General features: G+C 48.6%; 2 protein-coding genes and 1 pseudogene across 2 annotated transcripts in view; 2 read left to right on the forward strand and 1 right to left on the reverse strand.

Annotated features, from left to right (window-relative positions):
- Positions 1 to 20,145, reverse strand: part of LOC135404675 (zinc finger protein 239-like) — a 386,745-nt gene that overhangs the window by 351,576 nt on the left and 15,024 nt on the right. The window lies entirely within an intron of this gene.
- The window catches only part of LOC135405260 (zinc finger protein 883-like), a 290,064-nt pseudogene that overhangs the window by 165,053 nt on the left and 104,866 nt on the right, over positions 1 to 20,145 (forward strand).
- LOC135404674 (olfactory receptor 14J1-like) lies at positions 15,454 to 16,011 on the forward strand (the record flags this gene model as incomplete). The annotated part of the gene is made up of 1 exon (XM_064639411.1): positions 15,454 to 16,011. A coding segment is annotated over one exon (558 nt), but the record flags the coding sequence as incomplete, so codon positions are not given.

The raw sequence follows: 20,145 nt of genomic DNA on the forward strand, positions 1-20,145 counted from the left end.
TTCCTACCAGACAAAAGGTGCCACCACAGAAAAAACTCTTGCTGCCCAAGAAGTGCCCAGGCTGCCCCAACAGCTACACCTGAAGCCAAAGCTTTCAGCCTTTTTTTCCTGGCAGAAAGAGCTGCTGTTCCCTTTTTTCTGCCCTGCGCTGCAATGGCTGGTCCCACCTCCTGGAATTTTGAATCCAAATGAAGATTCCTGCCAGACAAAAGGTGCCACCACAGAAAACTCTTTGCTGCCCAAGAAGTGCCCAGGCTGCCCCACCAACTGCACCTCAAAGCCAAAGCTTCCAGACTTTTTTCCTGGTGGAAAGAGCTGCTGTTCCCTTTTTTCTGCCCTGCGCTGCAATGGCCGGTCCCACCTCCTGGAAAATAGAATGTAAATAAAGATTGCTGCCAGACAAAAGGTGCCACCACAGAAAGTTCTTCCTGCCCAAAAAGTACCCAGACTACCCGAACAACTGCACCTCAAAGCCAAAGCCTCCAGACTTTTTTTCCTGGTGTTAAGAGCTGCTGTTCCCTTTTCTCTGCCCTGCGCTGCAATGGCCGGTCCCACCTCCTGGAATTTTGAATCCAAATGAAGATTCCTCCTAGACAAAAGGTGCCACCACAGAAAACTCTTTGGTGCCCAAGAAGTGCCCAGGCTGCCCCAACAACTGAACCTCAAAGCCAAAGCTCCCAGAATTTTTTTCCTGGTGGAAAGAGCTGCTGTTCCCTTTTTTCTGCCCTACTCTGCAATGGCCTGTCGCACCTCCTGGAAAATTGAATCCAACTGAAGATTCCTGCCAGACAAAAGGTGCCACCACAGAAAGTTCTTCCTGCCCAAGAAGTTCCCAGGCTGCCCCAACAACTGCACCTCAAAGCCAAAGCTTTCAGACTTTTTTTCCTGGTGGAAAGAGCTGCTGTTCCCTTTTTTCTGCCCTGTGCTGCAATGGCCGGTCCCACCTCCTGGAATTTTGAATCCAAATGAAGATTCCTCCTAGAAAAAAGGTGCCACCACAGAAAACTCTTTGGTGCCCAAGAAGTGCCCAGGCTGCCCCAAAAACTGCACCTCAAAGCCAAAGCTCCCAGAATTTTTTTCCTGGTGGATAGAGCTGCTGTTCCCTTTTTTCAGCCCTGCTCTGCAATGGCCTGTCCCACCTCCTGGAAAAATTGAATCCAACTTAAGATTCCTGCCAGAAAAAAGGTGCCACCTCAGAAAACTGTTGCTGCCCAAGAAGTGCCCAGGCTGCCCCAACAACTGCACCTCAAAGCCAAAGCTTCCAGACTTTTTTTCCTGGTGGAAGGAGCTGCTGTTCGCTTTTCTCTGCCCTGCGCTGCAATGGCCGGTCCCACCTCCTGGAAAAATTTACTCTAAATGAAGATTCCTGCCAGACAAAAGGTGCCACCACGGAAAACTCTTGCTGCCCAAAAAGTGCCCAGACTGCTCCAACAATTACACCTGAAGCCAAAGCTTCCAGACATTTTTTCCTGGTGGAAGGAGCTGCTGTTCCCTTTTTTCTGCCCTGCGCTGCAATGGCCAGTCCCACCTCCTGGAAAATTGAATCCAACTGAAGATTCCTGCCAGATAAAATGTGCCACCACAGAAAACTCTTGCTACCCAAGAAGTGCCCAGGCTGCCCCAGCAACTGCACCTGAAACCAAAGAATCCAGACTTTTTTTCCTGGTGGAAAGAGCTGCTGTTACCTTTGTTCAGCCCTGCTCTGCAATGGCCAGTCCCACCTCCTGAAAAATTGAATCCAACTGAAGATTCCTGCCAGACAAAAGGTGCCACCACAGAAAACTCTTGCTGCCCCAGAAGTGCCCAGGCTGCCCCAGAACTGCATCTCAAAGCCGAAGCTTCCAGACTTTTTTTCCTGGTGGAAGGAGCTGCTGTTCACTTTTTTCACCCCTGCTCTGCAATCGCTGGTCTGACCTACCAAAAATTGATTCCAAATGAAGATTCCTACCAGACAAAAGGTGCCACCACAGAAAGTTCTTTTTGCCCAAGAAGTGCCCAAGCTGCCCCAACAACTGCACCTCAAAGCCAAAGCTTCCAGACTTTTTTTCCTGGTGGAAAGAGCTGCTGTTCCCTTTTTTCAGCCCTGCGCTGCAATGGCCGTTCCTACCTCCTGGAAAATTGAATCCAACTGAAGATTCCTGCCAGACAAAAAATGCCACCACGGAAAACTCTTTGCTGCCCAAGAAGTGCCCAGGCTGCCCCAAAAACTGCACCTGAAACCAAAGCTTCCAGAATTTTTTTCCTGGTGGATAGAGCTGCTGTTCCCTTTTTTCTGCCCTACTCTGCAATGGCCTGTCACACCTCCTGGAAAATAGAATGTAAATAAAGATTCCTGCCAGACAAAAGGTGCCACCACAGAAAGTTCTTCCTCCCAAAAAGTGCCCAGGCTACCCGAACAACTGCACCTCAAAGCCAACGGTTCCAGACTTTTTTTCCTGGTGGAAAGAGCTGCTGTTCCCTTTTTTCAGCCCTGGTCTGCAATGGCTTTTCCCACCTCCTGGAATATTCAATCCAAATGAAGATTCTTCCTTGAGAAGAAGTACCACCACAGGAAACTCTTGGTGCCCAACAAGTTCCCAGACTGCAACAACTACACGTGAAGCCAAAGCTTTCAGACTTTTTTTCCTGGTGGAAAGAGCTGCTGTTCCCTTTTTTCAGGCCTGCACTGCAATGGCCAGTCCCACCTCCTGGAAAATAGAATGTAAATAAAGATTCCTGCCAGACAAAAGGTGCCACCACAGAAAACTCTTCCTACCCAAAAAGTGCCCAGGCTGCTCCAACAACTGCATTTGAAACCAAAGAATCCAGACTTTTTTTCCTGGTGGAAAGAGCTGCTGTTCCCTTTTTTCTGCCCTGCGGTGCAATGGCCGGTCCCACCTCCTGGAAAATTTATTCTAAATGAAGTTGCCTGCCAGCCAAAGATATCACCACAGAAAAGTCTTGCTGCCCAAGAAGTGCCCAGGCTGCCCCAAAAACTGCACCTCAAAGCTAAAGGATGCAGACATTTTTCCTGGTGGAAAGAGCTGCTGTTCCCTTTTTTCTGCCCTGCTCTGCAATGGCCGGTCTCTCCTTTTAAAAAATTGAATCCAGCTGAAGATGCCTCTTAGACAAAAGTGCCACCACAGAAAAAACTCTTCCTGCCCCAGAAGTGCCCAGGGTACCCCAACAACTGCACCTCAAAGCCAAAGGTTCCAGACTTTTTTTCCTGGTGGAAAGAGCTGCTGTTCCCTTTTTTCAGGCCTGCTCTGCAGTGGCTTTTCCCACCTCCTGGAAAATTTATTCTAAATGAATATTAATGCCAGACAGAAGGTGCCACCACAGAAAACTCTTTGCTGCCCAAGAAGTGCCCAGGCTGCCCGAACAACTGCGCCTCAAAGCCAAAGCTTCCAGCCTTTTTTTCCTGGTGGAAAGAGCTGCTGTTCCCTTTAATCAGCCCTGCGCTGCAATGACCCGTCCCACCTCCTGGATAATTGGATATAAATGAAGATTCGTGCGAGACAAAACGTGCCACCAGAGAAAGCTCTTTGCTGCCCAAGAAGTGCCCAGGCTGCCCCAACAACTGCACCTGAAGCCAAAGCCTCCAGACTTTTTTTCCTGGTGGAAAGAGCTGCTGTTCCCTTTTTTCAGCCCTGCTCTGCAATGGCCGGTCCCACCTCCTGGAAAATTTTATGTAAATAAAGATTCCTGCCAGACAAAAGGTGCCACCACAGAAAGTTCTTCCTGCCCAAAAAGTGTCCAGACTACCCCAACAACTGCACTTCAAAGCCAAAGCCTCCAGACTTTTTTTCCTGGTGGAAAGAGATTCTGTTCCCTTTTTTCAGGCCTGCGCTGCAATGGCCTGTCCCACCTCCTGGAAAATTTTCTCTAAATGAAGATTCCTGCCAGAGAAAACGTGCCACCACAGAAAAAACTCTTGCTGCCCAAGAAGTGCCCAGGCTGCCCCAACAACTACACCTGAAACCAAAGAATCCAGACTTTTTTTCCTGGTGGAAAGAGCTGCTGTTCCCTTTTTTCTGCCCTGCGTTGCAATGGCCGGTCCCACCTCCTGGAAAATAGAATGTAAACAAAGATTCCTGCCAGACAAAAGGTGCCACCACAGAATGTTCTTCCTGCCTAAAAATTGCCGAGACTTCCCGAACAACTGCACCTCAAAGCCAAAGCTTCCAGACTTTTTTTCCTGGTGGAAAGAGCTGCTGTTCCCTTTTTTCTGCCCTGCTCTGCAATGGCCGGTCCCACCTCCTGGAATTTTGAATCCAAAAGAAGATTCCTCCTAGACAAAAGGCGCCACCAGAAAAAGCTCTTGCTGCCCAAGAAGTGCCCAGGCTGCCCCAACAACTATACCTGAAGCCAAAGCTTCCAGACATTTTTTCCTGGTAGAAAGAGCTGCTGTTCCCTTTTTTCAGCCCTGCTCTGCAGTGGCCTGTCCCACCTCCTGGAAAATTGGATATAAATGAAGATTGCTGCCAGACAAAAGGTGCCACCACAGAAAGATCTTCCTGCCCAAAAAGTGCCCAGACTGCCCCAACAACTGTACTTCAAAGCCAAAGCTTCCAGACTTTTTTTCCTGGTGGAAAGAGCTGCTGATCCCTTTTTTCAGCCCTGCTCTGCAATGGCCGTTCCTACCTCTTGGAAAATTGAATCCAAATGAAGATTCCTGCCAGACAAAAGGTGCCACCATGGAAAACTCTTCCTACCCAAATAGTGCCCAGGCTGCTCCAAGAACTGCACCTCAAACAAAAGAATCCAGACTTTTTTTCCTGGTGGAAAGAGCTGCTGTTCCCTTTTTCCAGCCCTGCTCTGCAATGGCCGGTCCCACCTACTGGAAAAATTTGCTCTAAATGAAGATTCCTGCCAGACAAAAGGTGCCACTACAGAAAACTCTTTCTACCCAAGAAGTGCCCAGGCTGCCCCAACTATACCTGAAGCCAAAACTTCCAGACTTTTTTTCCTGGTGGAAAGAGCTGCTGTTCCCTTTTTTTAACCCTACTCTGCAATGACTTGTGCCACCTTCCGGAAAATATAATCCAACTGAAGATTCCTCCTAGACAAAAGGTACCACCACAAAAACTCTTCCTATCCAAGAAGTGCCCAGACTGTCCCAACTACACCTGAAGGCAAAGCTTCCAGACTTTTTTTCTTGGTGGAAAGAGCTGCTGTTCCCTTTTTTAGCCCTGCGCTGCAATGGCTGGTCCCAGCTTTTAAAAAATTGAATCCAAATGAAGATTCCTTTCAGACAAAAGGTGCCACCACAGAAAGATCTCCATTGCTAAGAAGTGCTCAGGCTGCACCAACAACTGCACCACAAAGCCAAAGGATCCAGACTTTTTTTTTTCCTGGTGGAAAGAGCTGCTGTTCCCTTTTTTCTGCCATGCGCTGCAATGGCCGGTCCCACCTCCCGAAAAATAGAGTCCAACTGAAGATTCCTACCAGATAAAAGGTGCCACCACAGAAAACTCTTGCTGCCCAAAAAGTGCCCAGGCTGCCCAAGAACTACACCTGAAGCCAAAGCTTCCAGGCTTTTCTTCCGTAGGGAAAGAGCTGCTTTTCCTTTTTTTCAGCCCTGCGCTGCAATGGCTTGTCCCACTTTTTGGAAAATTGAATCCAACTGAAGATTCCTGTCAGACAAATGTGCCACAACAGAAAAGTCTTTGTTGCCGAAGAAGTGCCCAGGCTGCCCCAACAACTGCACCTCAATGCCAAAGCTTCGAGACATTTTTTTTCGAGGAAAGAGCTGCTGTTCCCTTTTCTGTGCCCTGCTCTGCAATGGCCTGTCCCACCTCCTGGAAAATTGAATCCAAATGAAGATTCCTGCCAGACAAAAGGTGCCACCACGAAAAACTCTTCCTGCCCAAGAAGTGCCCAGGCATCCCTAACAACTGCACCTCACAGCCAAAGCTTCCAGACATTTTTTCCTGGTGGAAAGAGCTGCTGTTCCCTTTTTTCTTCCCTGCGCTGCAATGGCCGGTCCCACTGAAACAGGAGGCCAGGCCCAAAAGAGTTAACTAAGAAATTTGGGCCTGTTAACAAGCTACCAACATCCAAGATGATCTGTGCTCGTTCTGTTCTACTTACTGGACCAAAGCTTCAGAGAATAGTACAAGAACATGTAATAGGCCTAGAAGCAATAAATTAGAAATATAACAGGATCAGGTAGACATTTGAATAGGAGAAATAGGCCGGGAGCCAGGGCTTTTCCCAAGCTTCAGTGAGCGGGTCAAGAACAATGGAAGAGAAGAAGGGTCAGGCTGAAGAAGATGAGTTTAAGCCCCCAGACCCCCCAAATTTGAGGGCCAAGAGAAGCACTGCCCCAAGCCCCACCTGAGCTCCAGCTATACTCTGCCTATTATTAATATGCATAGATAGATGTTGTAATCACTTGAATATGCATTTAATCACATCTGACGATTGTTTAAAAATGCTGATTTTTTGTGAAGCCTTTGAGCAATTTTGTCCAGCGCGAGCTGCCTTGCTCCCAACGTCGAATAAACAAATACCTTGCTGCTTAAAGATAAAAAAAATCTCTGAGCAGTTTCTCGGACCGATTTTTCGGATTCACTTGGCGACCTGCAGCAGCACACCTTCTCCACCCGGCTGCGGAATCCCCCGGAGGTTCAAAATTGGAAAACAAATGGGAGTGCATCAGTTTTGGTATTTACCAAATTTATCCAAACTGGTATTGGGCAGAGACCTACTAGAAAATCTGGGAGCTGTAATAGAATTCAAACAAGGTAAAATTGAACTTAAGGTAAAGGAAGAACAATTAATAGCAGCTCTGAGTTTAGCAATAAGCTATGTGGAGCCAAGCCAGGGTAATTCAAATGTCAATCAAATTTTAGATCAGGTATACCCAGGAGTTTGGGCTATTGAAACACCAGGAGAGTCAAAAAGAGCAGCTCCCATTGAAATAGAATTACAGACAGGAGCAAACCCAGTAGTTAGGAAGCAATATGCACTGAAGCTGGAAAATAGTAAAGGAATTGAGCCAATAATAGACAACTTTTTGAAATTAAGGTTTTGTAGAGTGTGAATCAGGTTTCAACACCCCAATTTTACCAGTCAAAAAGACAAATGGAACACATAGGTTGGCTCAGGATTTAAGAGCAGTAAATAAAATAGCTAAAACATACATGCAGCTGTTGCAAACCTATGTACCTTATTAACAATATTAAAAGAAAGTGTAATTTGGTTCAGAGTATTAGACTTAAGAGATGCCTTTTTCTGCCTTCCCTTAACACAGGAAAGTCAAAGGATATTTGCCTTCAAGTGGGAAAATCCCACCACAGGAAGGAAAACTCATCTCATTTGGACAGGGTTACCTTAAGGGTTAGAAAATATTCCCACAATTTTGGGAATTAATTAGCTAAAGAATTGGAACAATGGCAGTCACCACCAGGAAAGGGTGTACTTTTATAATATGTGAATGATCTATTGATTATTACTGAAAAACAAGGAGAATGTGTTCAATGGACAGTAAACCTCTTAAACTTTATGGACTTAAATGAGTATTGAGTCTCTCAACAGAAAGCACTTCCAGTGCAGAAACAAGTGGTGTACCTGGATTACAAAGTATCTGAAGGACAATGATCACTGGGGACAACAAGAAAGGAAACTGTCTGCCAGACACTGAAACCACAGATGGTGAGAAACCTTCAAGCCTTTCTAGGAATGACAGGTTGGTGTTGTTTATAGATATATCAGTATGGGCTAATTGCAAAGCCTTTATATGACCTGCTGAAAATGACTAAGGGCAACCTCATCTGGACCCCCAAAGCAAGTGGAGCCTTCAAACAGCTGAGATGAGAACTCATGAGGACCCCGGCGTTGGGATTGCCTGACGTAATGAAGCCCTTTTGGTTGTTCTCCCATGAACGACAAGGAATGGCTCTGGGGGTCCTGGCTCAGCTGGAAATAAGAAACAGAAAAGCTGATGCAGAAGCTGAATTAGCTGCTGCAAGAAGTAAAGAACTACCAGTAGCAGCTTTAGTGCTAGAAGAACTAGACACAGATCAACAGGTTGAATATCAAGAAACAGATTATAAGTGGATACATGAAAATAGGTGTTAGACAATAGATGAGGTTAACTAAAAACAGGTCAGTTAATACTGTTAGAAAAATTAGTGTGGCAATTTGTAAAAGTAAAACATGATAAAACTATTGGGGCTTAGACTCACTCTATTAGCATTTAAGGACTAGAGTAGCAGGACCAAATTTATTTACCACAATAGAGCAAGTCACATCCCAATGTGAACTTTGTCTGAAATACTGGAACAGAAATACACCAAAGGGCAATAAGTAAAGGGCATTTCCCAGGTGAAATTTGGCAAATTAATTTCTCTGAGCTCCCAAGAAAAGGGGGGGTCCTGTTATCTCTTAGTTTTGACTGACACATTTTCTGGATGGCCTGAAGCTTTCCCATGTAGAAAAAAATGAATCAAAAGGAGTGGTTAAAGTCTTGTTGAATGAGATTATACCATGGTTTGGAATGCCTAAGAGCATCTCTTCAGATAGAGGTTCACACTTTTGTGCATGAATTGTACAAGCAATAACTAAAGCACTAAAAATCAATTGGCAACTGCATATGCCCTACACAGTGCAAGTAAGTGGGCAAGTAGAAAAGATGAATCATCTCATTAAACAACAAATTGCTAAAATATGTCAAGAAACAAATTTTTATTGGTATCAAGCTTTACCTATTGCTTTAATCAGGCTAAGGGTCAAGCCGAGATCAAAAGAGAAACTGAGTCCATTTGAAATTCTATTGGGCAGACCCTACATGATGCAAACTGTGAATAGTGAAGCTGTAGATCAAATCAGTAATCAATATGTGTGTGATCATGTTATGGCTGTAGGAAAACAATTGCAGAAAAATGCTACAGTGGTGTTAGAACACCAACCCAAGCAGCCTGATTGTAAGTTACATCCATTCAACCCTGGTGATCAGGTATATGTTAAGAATCTTTCAGGAGATCCACTACGAGAGAAGTGGGATGGACCCCAGCAGGTGCTGATGACCACCTTCACAGTGATCTGGGTGAAAGAGAAACCCACGTGGATCCACTACTCTCGAGTCAAGAGGGTTCCAGAGGAAGCATGGACCTCGGGAGAGGAATCATCTACTATCAAGCCTCCTCAATGCTGATCTTTGGACTGATAAGTACATTAGTGTTAAATCAAACTCTTGCCCAAAAAATATTATGGTCTCAGGCCTATAATGGGAATTCTAGTCTATGATTTGCTATAAATACAGATATTCTGAATTCATCTGAACTGAACCAATACAATGCATCTGTTATAGTCCTCCAAGGAATGAGGGTACTGAATAATTGGTAAAATCCTGGTACCCCATACGATGCAAGTGTTTTAGTAGGCACAGATTAGATGGTCACCCAGAACTGACGTTACTGTGAAATGTAATTAGTGGCTGATCAGTGTTGGCACACCTTCACTCTAGATAAATCAGTTTCTGTGATGTGTCAGTGGACATTCAGGGAAGGAAATATAACCAGGAGATTTCCAACCAGCAAATCTCCTACCACCCCATTGACTAAGTGTAACAGGGAAGGGCAAATACTAAGTCAGGGGAAAAGCAGGTTCGAGAGATTCTGGAACGTGAATAAACCAAACACCATTGCTAGTTGGCAAAAATAGCTATTTATTGGGAAAAGTGGCAAACAGGGAAAAAAAAAGGGGGGAAAACAACAGGTGCCTGAGGGAAAAGGATTAGGGCAGAGGAAAAAGTGCATAAAAGATCCTAGGAAGAAGGCTTCCCCCCCCCATATTCACCCAGGTGTCACCTGTAAGCAAGTCTTACCCATCCTAACCAATAATGAAGTCTCTCTGCAGCAGCTGCGGGTTCATGGGGGGGTGGCAGACCCCCACTTCAAGCAGGCGTCCCTGCTGAAAGCAACTTGGTCCATCGTGAAGAGCCGGTCCCCCCAAGAAGCGTCTCTGCCTTTATAAAGTTTTTTGAGAGCACCTGCCCCGGAGAGGTGTGGCCAGCACCGCCCCGTCAGGGGCTCTCAATCCCACCCCCTTGGTTATGTAAGTGCACCCCTCCTGCGTCTGCGTGAGCACCTTGGAAAGTCCCCCACGCAGGCGCAGTGAATTGGGGGGGGTCTTTCCAATTGAGGCTGGGGGATTCCTTCATCACCCTCCTCATCACTTTGTCCTCCAACTGCCCCTGACAAGCAATTGACCAATCACAACAGACCAATTAAAACAGTTTACACAGAAGTTCTCCCTCCAAGGCCAAGTTCACTGCTTTATCAGAAGACTTGGCAGGAGAAAACATAGACTAACTGCAGGTGGCTAGGGCCAAACACAGACCAAAAAATAACATTCCAACTTCGTCCCGATACACCCTCCATGAAACCACATCTATCCTGTGACGTCACATCTCCCCTATGTTGTCACATCCATCAAATGAAATCACATCTATCCTGTGATACTGTATCATCCCTGTGATGTCACGCCCTCCCCTGTGACATCACACTTCCCCTGTGACATCACATCTCTCCTATGACGTCACATCCATCATATGACATCACATCTCTCCTGTGATATCATATCATCCCTGTGACATCACATCCTCCCCGTGACATCACAGCTCCCCTGTGACATCATATCCTTCCTGTGACATCACACCCCATGACATCACAGCCCCCTGTGACATAACAGCTGACATCACGTCCATCATATGACATCACATCCTTCCTGTGACATCACATCTCGTCTATGACATCACATCCATCATATGGCATCACACCTCTCATGTGATATCATATCATCCCTGTGATGTCACGTCCTCCACTGTGACATCACATCGTCCCTGTAACATCACAGTTCCCCTATGACATCACATCCTTCCTGTGCAATCACATCACCCCTATGACATCACACCTCCCCATGACATCACAGCTCCCCTGTGACATCACACCTAACCTGTGACATCACATCTGCCCCTGTGACATCACGTCTCTTGTGACTTCACATCCTCCCTGTGACATCACACCTCCCCATGACATCGCAGCTCCCCCATGACATCACATACTTACCTGTGACATCATATCTATCCTATGACATCACATCCATCATATGACATCACATCTCTCCTGTGATATCATCTCAACCCTGTGACATCACATCCTCCCCTCTGACATCACATCCTCTCTGTGACATCACAGCTCCCCTATGACATCACCTCCTCCACTCTGATATCACATCCTCCCCGTGACATCACAATATCCCCTGTGACATCACATCCTTGTTGTGACATCAAGGCTCCTCTATGACATCACATCCATCATATGACATCAAATCCTTCCTGTGACATAACACCTCCCCATGACATCAAATCTCCCCTATGACATCAGATCCTTCTTGTGACATCACAGCTCCCCTATGACAACACACCTTCATGTCACACCACAGCCCCCTGTGACACCACAGCTGACATCATGTCCATCATATGACATCGCATCCTTCCTGTGACATAACATCTCTTCTATGACATCACATCCATCATATGACATCACAACTCTCCTGTGATGTCATATCATCCTTCTGACAATATGTCCTCCCCCGTGACATCACACATCCCGTATGATGTCACACCTCCCTTGTGACATCACAGCTGATGTAACATCCATCATATGACATCACCTCTCCTGTGATATCATATCATCTCTGAGACATCACATCCTCCCCTTTGACATCACACATCTCCTTTGACATCACATATCCCCTATGACGTCGCATCCATGATATGACAACATATCTGTCCAAAGACATCACAACTCCCCATGACATCACAGCTCCCCTATGACATCACATCCATCATATGACATCACATCTCCCTTGTGATATCATATATTTGTTGTTACATCAAGGCTCCTTTATGACATCACATCCATCATATGACATCACATCCTTCCTGTGGCATCACATCTCCCTTATGACAACACACCTCCCCATGACGTCACATGTCCCCTATGACATCAGATCTCCCCTGTGATGTCACAACCATCATATGACATCACACCTCTCCGGTGATATCATATCATCCCTATGATGTCACATCCTCCTCTGTGACATCACATCCTCCCCATGACATCACAAAACCACCATATGACATCACATCCTTCCTGTGACATCGTAGCTCCCTCATGACTTTGCATCCATCATCTGACATCACATCTCCCTTGTGACATCACGTCCTCCCTGCGACATCACAATGTCCCCTGTGACATCACATCCTTCCTGTGGCATCACATATCCTCTATGAAGTCACATCCATCATATGACATCACATCTCTCCTGTGATATCATATCATCCCTCGCCTGATGCAACCTAAGGCCTTTTCCTCTCTTCCTGTCACTAAAGGCTTTGCAGGAGAGACCAACCCCCACCCCACTAAAACCTCCTTTCAGGTCATTGCAGAGAGCAATGAGGTCCCCCCTGAGCCTCCCCTTCTCCACACTCAACAAGCCCAGTTCCCTCAGCCGTCCCTCAGCAGACATGTTTTCCAGAGCCTTCCCCAGCTCCGTTCCCTTCTCTGGACACGCTCCAGCCCCTCAAGGGCCTTTTGGCACTGAGGGGCCAGAACTGGACACAGCACTCCAGGTGGGGCCTCCCCAGTGCCCAGCACAGAGGGGCAATCAGTTCTCTGCTCCTGCTGGCCACACTCTTCTCCACAAAGGCCACGATGCCCTTGGCCTTCTTGCCCCCCTGGGCACACTCTGCCTCATATCCAGCCTTCCCAGGAGCTGGGGGTCAGGGCTTGGCCCATTGGATTAAAGAAACAAGTCAAGGTTTATTCCGCATCAGAGCCACCTTTCCCTTGCTTGTCCATCTTTCTCATCACTGTCTGCAGTTTTCTGTTCAGCTGGAATCTGGGGACACTTTCACAGTCATGTCCTTCAGTGGGACCCATTAACAGTACAAGAAACTTCAGTATTTCAAACTCATTTTGACTTCTTCAGAAGTTCTTTGAACTTCCTCTCAGGGACTGAGTCTTGTGTAAACAACACCAATCCCCCCGAGGGTCATGAAATGCCTGGGGCTGTTGCTGTGCTGCTGAGCTGGGTCAGGCTCCTGGCACACAGGGAGCTCCTGGCAAGCAAGAGGAGCTTCAAAGAGACAGCTCTGCTGGTGAGCAGCTCCTCTGCACAGCCCAGCGGAGCTGAGGGCACTGCCTGCAGCACCCAGAGAACAAAAGCAAGGCAGAGAGAGGTCACACACAGCCGGGGCTGGGAGAGAAGTTGAGAGGAAGATCCACTGGAGGAGGAATCTTTCCAGGCTCCCATACTGTGAGTCAGCATGAAGGGCAATGTGTCTGCAGTTTGTGCAAAGATCTCCTAATGCTGGCACATCCCACTCCCTGCTGCACCATCCCAGGCACATCCCAGCAGGGTTCCCTTCTCCCAGGGATGGCTGCAGGGTTGTGAAGCCACCCAGGCTGCCCCAAGCTGTCCTGCAGAGCAGGGTCCTGCAGCCCAGGGCTGTGCCGGGGCAGGAGCTCTGCCACTGCCAGGGGCAGCTCTCAGCCGGGCTGGGGAGCTCCCTCAGGGCTGGGCAGAGGCTGGGGGTGGAAAGAGCAAAGCCTGGCAGGGCAGGGCAGGTTTCTTCTGCTATTGAGTGAGAGTTTAATGGGTCAGGGCTGCTCACAGAACCAGAGCACCCCAGGATATTTTCCAGGGGATACTTCAAGGGGAAGGTCCAAGGAGGGATTTCTCTCAAGCTCTCAAGCCACATGCCTGCTGGTTTGAGTTCCAGAGGGAACTCTGAGGAGCTGCCCAGGGCTGGGAACAACTTCCTGGCACTGTTGGTGTCTGGGAGGTGGCACAGCTGGCTCAGGGTGATGCTGCCCTGAGTGCCCAGTGGGCTCTGCCCTGGCCTCTCCCAGCTGGACCCTCCCTGTGCATTTCCTTGGTTCTCAGCTTGCCCCTGGTCCTGAGCTTGTTCCCTCCTTCTCTCAGTCAGGCTCACTGGGGAGGGGAGTTCAAGCTACACAGTCCAACACTGATCCTGGGATTCCCCTATGGCAGGTGTGTCCCTGGGAATGAGACATTCCCATTGTCCTCTGCCCTGTGGGCTGTGGGCAGTGAAGTCTGTGGGCCTGGTTTAGGAGCTCTTTTTCCCTCAATCAGACTCTGGCATTAGGACACTTGGCTCTTTTCTGAGGTGTCCTTCCAAGCTGGGAGCTGCCCTGGAGAATGCAAATCCTCCCAGCACAGCTGTGTTCTCTGAAAGCCCCAGTGGAGAGGGACAGAGATGCTGTTCCCGTGCCAGGAGATGCTGTTGGGTTGGGGAGATGAGCCACGGGTGTCCTTGGCTCCAAGTGGGGTGCTGAGCCCTTGAGACAGGCTGAGACCTTGAGGGGTCTGGGATGGATCCCTCTGCTCTCAACAGTGTCTGGTGGCTTTTCAGACCAAAAAGGGAGTGTGATCAATGTCCATCTCAGGAAAGAGCAAAGCCAGGGCAGTTGCGTACAACAGAGAGGGACAGACCAGCTCCCTCACTCTGCACAAAGCCCCAGGTAATTCTCCTGCCTGGCAGGACCTGCTCTGTTTTCCCTGAGTGCATCAGAAGTGCTGAGGGGTTCTGACATCCAGGAACACTCCTCAGGAGAGATGAGGGAATTGGGAAAAAAAAAAAAAAGGTAAACAAAACAAATCTGTGACACTGCCTTCTGCTGTCCTGGTTTTTCTCATAAACTGGGAGTGTGGATGCTGAGAAGCCCTTTGGCATTGGAAGCAGTTTCATCTGACACAGCTGAACACCAGGACAGGCCCCTTGTACCCACCATGCCCATGACCCCACCGGTGGAGAGCAGGACTGACCCCTCACAGCCAGTGGGCAGAGGGTCTGCTCCTCACGGAAGATGTAGTGAGCCCCAGCAAGGGCTCCAGCCATGGAGCTGAAGGACAGACTCCCAGAAAAGGAAAACAGGTGGGGGAGTGTAGCAGGGAGAGGGGTATTGGGAAATGGCTTTGGTTTTTCTCAGGAAGTACTTTGCTAACATATCACCGATATTTCCTCTTTGGATAGTGCCCCACACCAAGAGGCAGCGAATGTGCAACATCAGTTCCCTCACCCAGTTCCTCCTCCTGGCATTGGCAGACAGGCGGGAGCTGCAGCTCCTGCACTTCTGGCTCTTCCTGGCCATCTCCCTGGCTGCCCTCCTGGCCAACAGCCTCATCCTCAGCGCTGTAGCCTGTGACCACCACCTGCACACACCCATGGGCTTCTTCCTGCTCAACCTCTCCCTCACAGACCTGGGCTTCATCTGCACCACTGTCCCCAAAGCCATGGACAACTCCCTGTGGGGCACCAGAACCATCTCCTACAAGGGATGTGCTGCACAGCTCTTTTTTTTTCTGTTCTTCATCTCAGCAGAGTATTATCTCCTCACCATCATGTGCTACGACCGCTACGTTGCCATCTGCAAACCCCTGCACTACGGGACCCTCCTGGGCAGCAGAGCTTGTGCCCACATGGCAGCAGCTGCCTGGGCCACTGGCTTTCTCAGTTCTCTGCTGCACACAGCCAACACATTTTCCCTGCCCCTGTGCCAGGGCAATGCCCTGGGCCAGTTCTTCTGTGAACTCCCACACATCCTCAAGCTCTCCTGCTCACACTCAGGCTACCGCAGGGAAATTGGGCTCATTGGGGTTAGTGTCTGTTTAGCATTTGGTTGTTTTGTTTTCATTGTTTTCTCCTATGTGGAGATCTTCAGGGCTGTGCTGAGGATTCCCTCTGAGCAGGGACGGCACAAAGCCTTTTCCACGTGCCTCCCTCACCTGGCCGTGGTCTCCCTGTTTGTCAGCACTGTCATGTTTGCCTACTTGAAGCCCCCCTCCATCTCCTTCCCATCTCTGGATCTGGCACTGTCAGTTCTGTATTCGGTGGTGCCTCCAGCACTGAACCCCCTCATCTACAGCCTCAGGAACCAGGAGCTCAAGGATGCCATAAGGAAAATGATGACTGGATGTTTTTTTAAGAAGCAATAAATAGCCTCTTTTCTTCTGCAGAACACTCATTGTGTAACACATTTTGGGCTCAGCCTGTTTTCTAAAATTTTGGTAGTTTTTTTTTTGGGGGGGGCTTTCATGTTTTTTCCCTCTCTTCATGTCATTAACACTGAAATTTTATTCTTCATCCCATATAATTCACTCTCTACCTCTTTTTTTTTACCACCAAAATGTAGAAATCAGAAATCATGCTTTGTGTGCATTTAAACAAAATAAAAGTTTGTGCAGCAAGGTATTTGTCAAACATCCTCCCTGTGTTAGTTTGTACATGACGAATCACAATCTCTGAGCGTAAGAAAGGACATAAATTCTTTTTCCCTGATCCTTCCTCCAAGACCTCCCCTGAAGCTGGAGGACATTTCCATGTTTGCAGATGTGGAGGGGAAAAGAGTCCCAGCACTGCCAGGGAGCCCCAGAACTGCGTCTGTTCAGAGCTGCTCTCTTTGCACTCCCACCCTCTCCTTTCCTGTCCATGCCCAAGGCCTGAGTGCTCTGGCAGCTCAGTCACTGTCCTGCTGTGGGTCAGGCCACAGTGGAATTGATCCATGAAGATGCACAGCATCATCACAAAGCTGAGCCAATCCTGATGAAAGATCTGAAGAGGGTTAGGGGAAACTGGGACAAAAGGGATAAGATAATTGGGGAAGGAAAGAGGAGCTTGGCCAAGAGAGACGAAAGATTTTGATGAGGTAAAAGCAGGTTCAGTTAATCCTGAGGGTGTTGAAACACTGACTGTGCAAACATTCCTGATGGACCTTTATGCACTTTGTAAACTCAAGCCCCAACACTCCCCAAAAGTGCTGCCCCTCCCATGGAAAGCAATCCACTGCTCTAATTCCAAGCCAGAAAAAGGTCAAACCCAGAACTCCAGACTCTTATTTGTACTCCAGTGCCCACCCCAATCCCAAACCTGTATTACCAGTATGAAAAGCCAAGCGCTAATCCTGACCCAGCCCAAAAAGCTCTTCCCCTAATCATAGCCAGACACTGCCAGCAGAACCACAAACCTCCCAAAGTTCTGCCTGATCCCCACCCTGAGCTCTAAACCCCAAGCCCTGACCATTAAGCACCCCCACAGCCCTTGGGAGCAGGGCAAGGACCTGGAGGGCCCAGAGCAGGCCCAGGGGGTTGGCAGAGGAATGGGAGGTGACCTGGATCTGCTCAGCTCTGCACATGGCAACAGCCAGAGCTGGTGCAGAGACATCAGGGAGGGTCTAGAAATGCTGCTGGGAGGGGGTAGGAAAGCAGGAGGGGTGTGTGCAGCCTGCAAGGCCAGAGCAGCAGCAGGGCCAGGGCAGGACAGCCTGCAGGAGAGATGGCCAAGGGCTCTGGCAGGGCTGCAAGGCCCAAAGGCACCCAGGCCTTTGTCCCCTTGCCTCTGGCAGCTGCCTCTGCCACTCAGGCCACCACAACCAACTTGCCTGGCAGGTTCTGCCCTTGGTTTCTGCCTCGCCCCTCCCTCAGGAGCCTGGCAGGGGTTGCCCAGTTTTGGGCCTTGGTTCTTCCTCCCCCTCCCATCCCAGTGCCCCCCAAACAGCCCTGAGCCAGCCGGGAGGGACAGGATCTGCTGGGCCAGGGCCTGGGGCTCAGGCCTTGGCTTTTGTGCTCCACAAAACCAAGGCAGGCTTTGCTCAGCATTGCAGGGGCCTGCCCAGAGCCTTTGTCTGCCTGCACTCCTGGCCTCCAAGGAGCTGCTCCAAGGAGTCCCTGGGGAGGCTTTGTCAGGGCCTGCCCTCAGTGGGGCCCAGCAATGCTTCAAGGGACTTGGAGTTGGGCTTCTGACTTCTTCAGCAGCTGCTTCAATCTTCTCTCAGTACCTCAGGATCATGGGCTGGGCTGCAAACACACCGTGGGGCTCGTTAAATTCCAGAAATCCCTCAGGATCTCTTTGTTTTCCTTTAATTGTCTTTGATGCCAATTTATGCCCCAAAACAAGGCGCGGAGAAACTGCTCAGAGACAGAATTTCAGTCTATAAGCAGGAGGTATTTATTTCACGGCCGGGGAGCAGCCAGGTCGCCCTGGACAAACTGCTCCAACTCGAGAAACACACAATCCAACTTTTATACTCTTTTTGCTAAGCAATTACATCATATATTATGAATATTCATTACATTGCAACATCTACTTTTAATATTCATAACAGGTGGAGTTGAGGCGGAGTTAGAGGCGTGGTCCTTAATTTGGGGAGAACTTCGGTGGGAGTTCCGGTCTTCCTTCATCATGAACCTCATGTCCTTTTCATCATCATCCTCCTAAACTTTTGAACCTTCCCTAATTTGGGTAGCTTCCTTATGAATTTGGCAGAGAGTTTCGGTATTTGGCACCAATACCTAATTTCTTGGCATGTCCCTCTCTTTATCTCTTTGGTTTCCTCTCCCTATGTCTCTTTTTGTGTGTACTAGCATTTTCTGTTCATGTTTATGTTCTCCTGTGTCAGAGTGACCTGTACCTCAGTGAATTTATTGTCTCCGCTTTCCTAATGCTGAATTCTATGTGCCTTGCTAAAGCTTGCTTCTACATTTTGTGCTTAACTCTTTATATTGCTTAAATTCGCTTTTCAGGTGTTATCTGGCTTCATCTTCAAGGCAATTTCAAAACAAGTCTTCCAAGTTTGTACTTTTTTTTTTTTAATTCAATTATGGATATTTTTAAGTTCAGAGAAGAGGTGATAAAGGTGTTCTCCAAGTGATCTTGATGCTGAGTGTCTCCTCAGGAGATCCACACTGACCCTGGATGATCAACCTTGCTCCTCACCCCCCAACCTCACCAGTTCTGACATGGCCCATCTTGGACTGACAGCTGATGCAACTCCAAACACACTGTGGGACCATTAAAACACAGGAAAACAAATTATTTCTCTTCCTTTAATTGTCTTCAAGTCTTCAAGACTTCTACAGCTAACTGGAGTTGTTTTTAGTTTAGCTAAGGAGGATGACTTTAAAGTGAAAGTCATGAAAAATATATTTTTTTTGATGAAAGGGAATGATTTACACAGAGCCTTGGGATGCAAGAGGGTCAGGGCACAAACGAATTGGATTCAAAGATATGGGGACTAAAGAGATTAGTAGCACTTAATCATTGACCAATTGAACAGTTATCAGGTGATTCAATAGCATTTGCTACAATTTTAACAGTGACTGAATTAGAGATTCACAATAACAACATTCCCACCACAGTCAATTCACACCCACACCCAGGCAGAGATGTGTGGACACATCAAGAGCTGGGTGTGGAAAGGTCCCTCTCCAAATTCTCCTTGTTGTCAGGGAAACACTCCCACAAATCCCTTTGTGTTTGCCAACAGACAAGGGTCACAGCTGGAGGAGTGTTTGTTGAGGGGGATCAGAATTGTCCTGGGCACCAGCGAGGGTCTTTGGAGTGTTGCAAACTGGAGGGTTCCCGAGCTGGGAGAGGCTGCCAGAGGTGTCCCACTGAGAGGGAGGTGCTGGGGAGCTGCCAGGGCCTCCCTCAGCCCCGCTGGTTGTGGACTCCCAAGGTGACTGGCTTTAGTGATCTGCTGAATTTCCATCCTGGTGTCAGGAATGACTGGAGTTTCCAAAATATTTGGGAATTGGATCCAAACTCTTCTCTTTGGGTTAGGATTCAGGTAGGGAATATTCCAAGGTTTTCATGGGATGACTGATTATCCTGTGTTCCCCAGTTCTCACACCCATCCCAGTCAGCTGGATGGTTTATTGACAATGTGTCCCGAGGGGTGGCACCTCCGATGCCATAGAAACCCCTCCCCCTGCATTAGGAAACCTTTGGAATTCAGGAGGTGTTCCAGTGGAGCATGAAAATGAACAGCAATTTTCCTAAAGCCCGGACCCCAGCAGAACAAAGCCAGGCCCCCTCAGTGTCAGAGCAAAGGTCCCCCATCCCTGTGTCCCTGTGGCCGCTGAGGCGGCAGCGCAGGCCCGAGGCGGTGCCGGGTCCCGGTGCAGCCGGGGCAGAGCGGCGGCTGCGCGAGCGGCAACCCCGGCGGTGAGTGCGGCAGCCCCGTGGGAGCGGCGGCTCCGGGCACAGACGCCGGCGGCAGCCGCTGTGGCTCCTGGAACCGAGTGGCCATTGGGACACTGCAGGGCCTGCTGGAATCCAGGGGCCGGTGGGAC

This window comes from Pseudopipra pipra, chromosome W, assembly GCF_036250125.1.
Source record: "Pseudopipra pipra isolate bDixPip1 chromosome W, bDixPip1.hap1, whole genome shotgun sequence".
Lineage (NCBI taxonomy): Eukaryota > Metazoa > Chordata > Aves > Passeriformes > Pipridae > Pseudopipra > Pseudopipra pipra.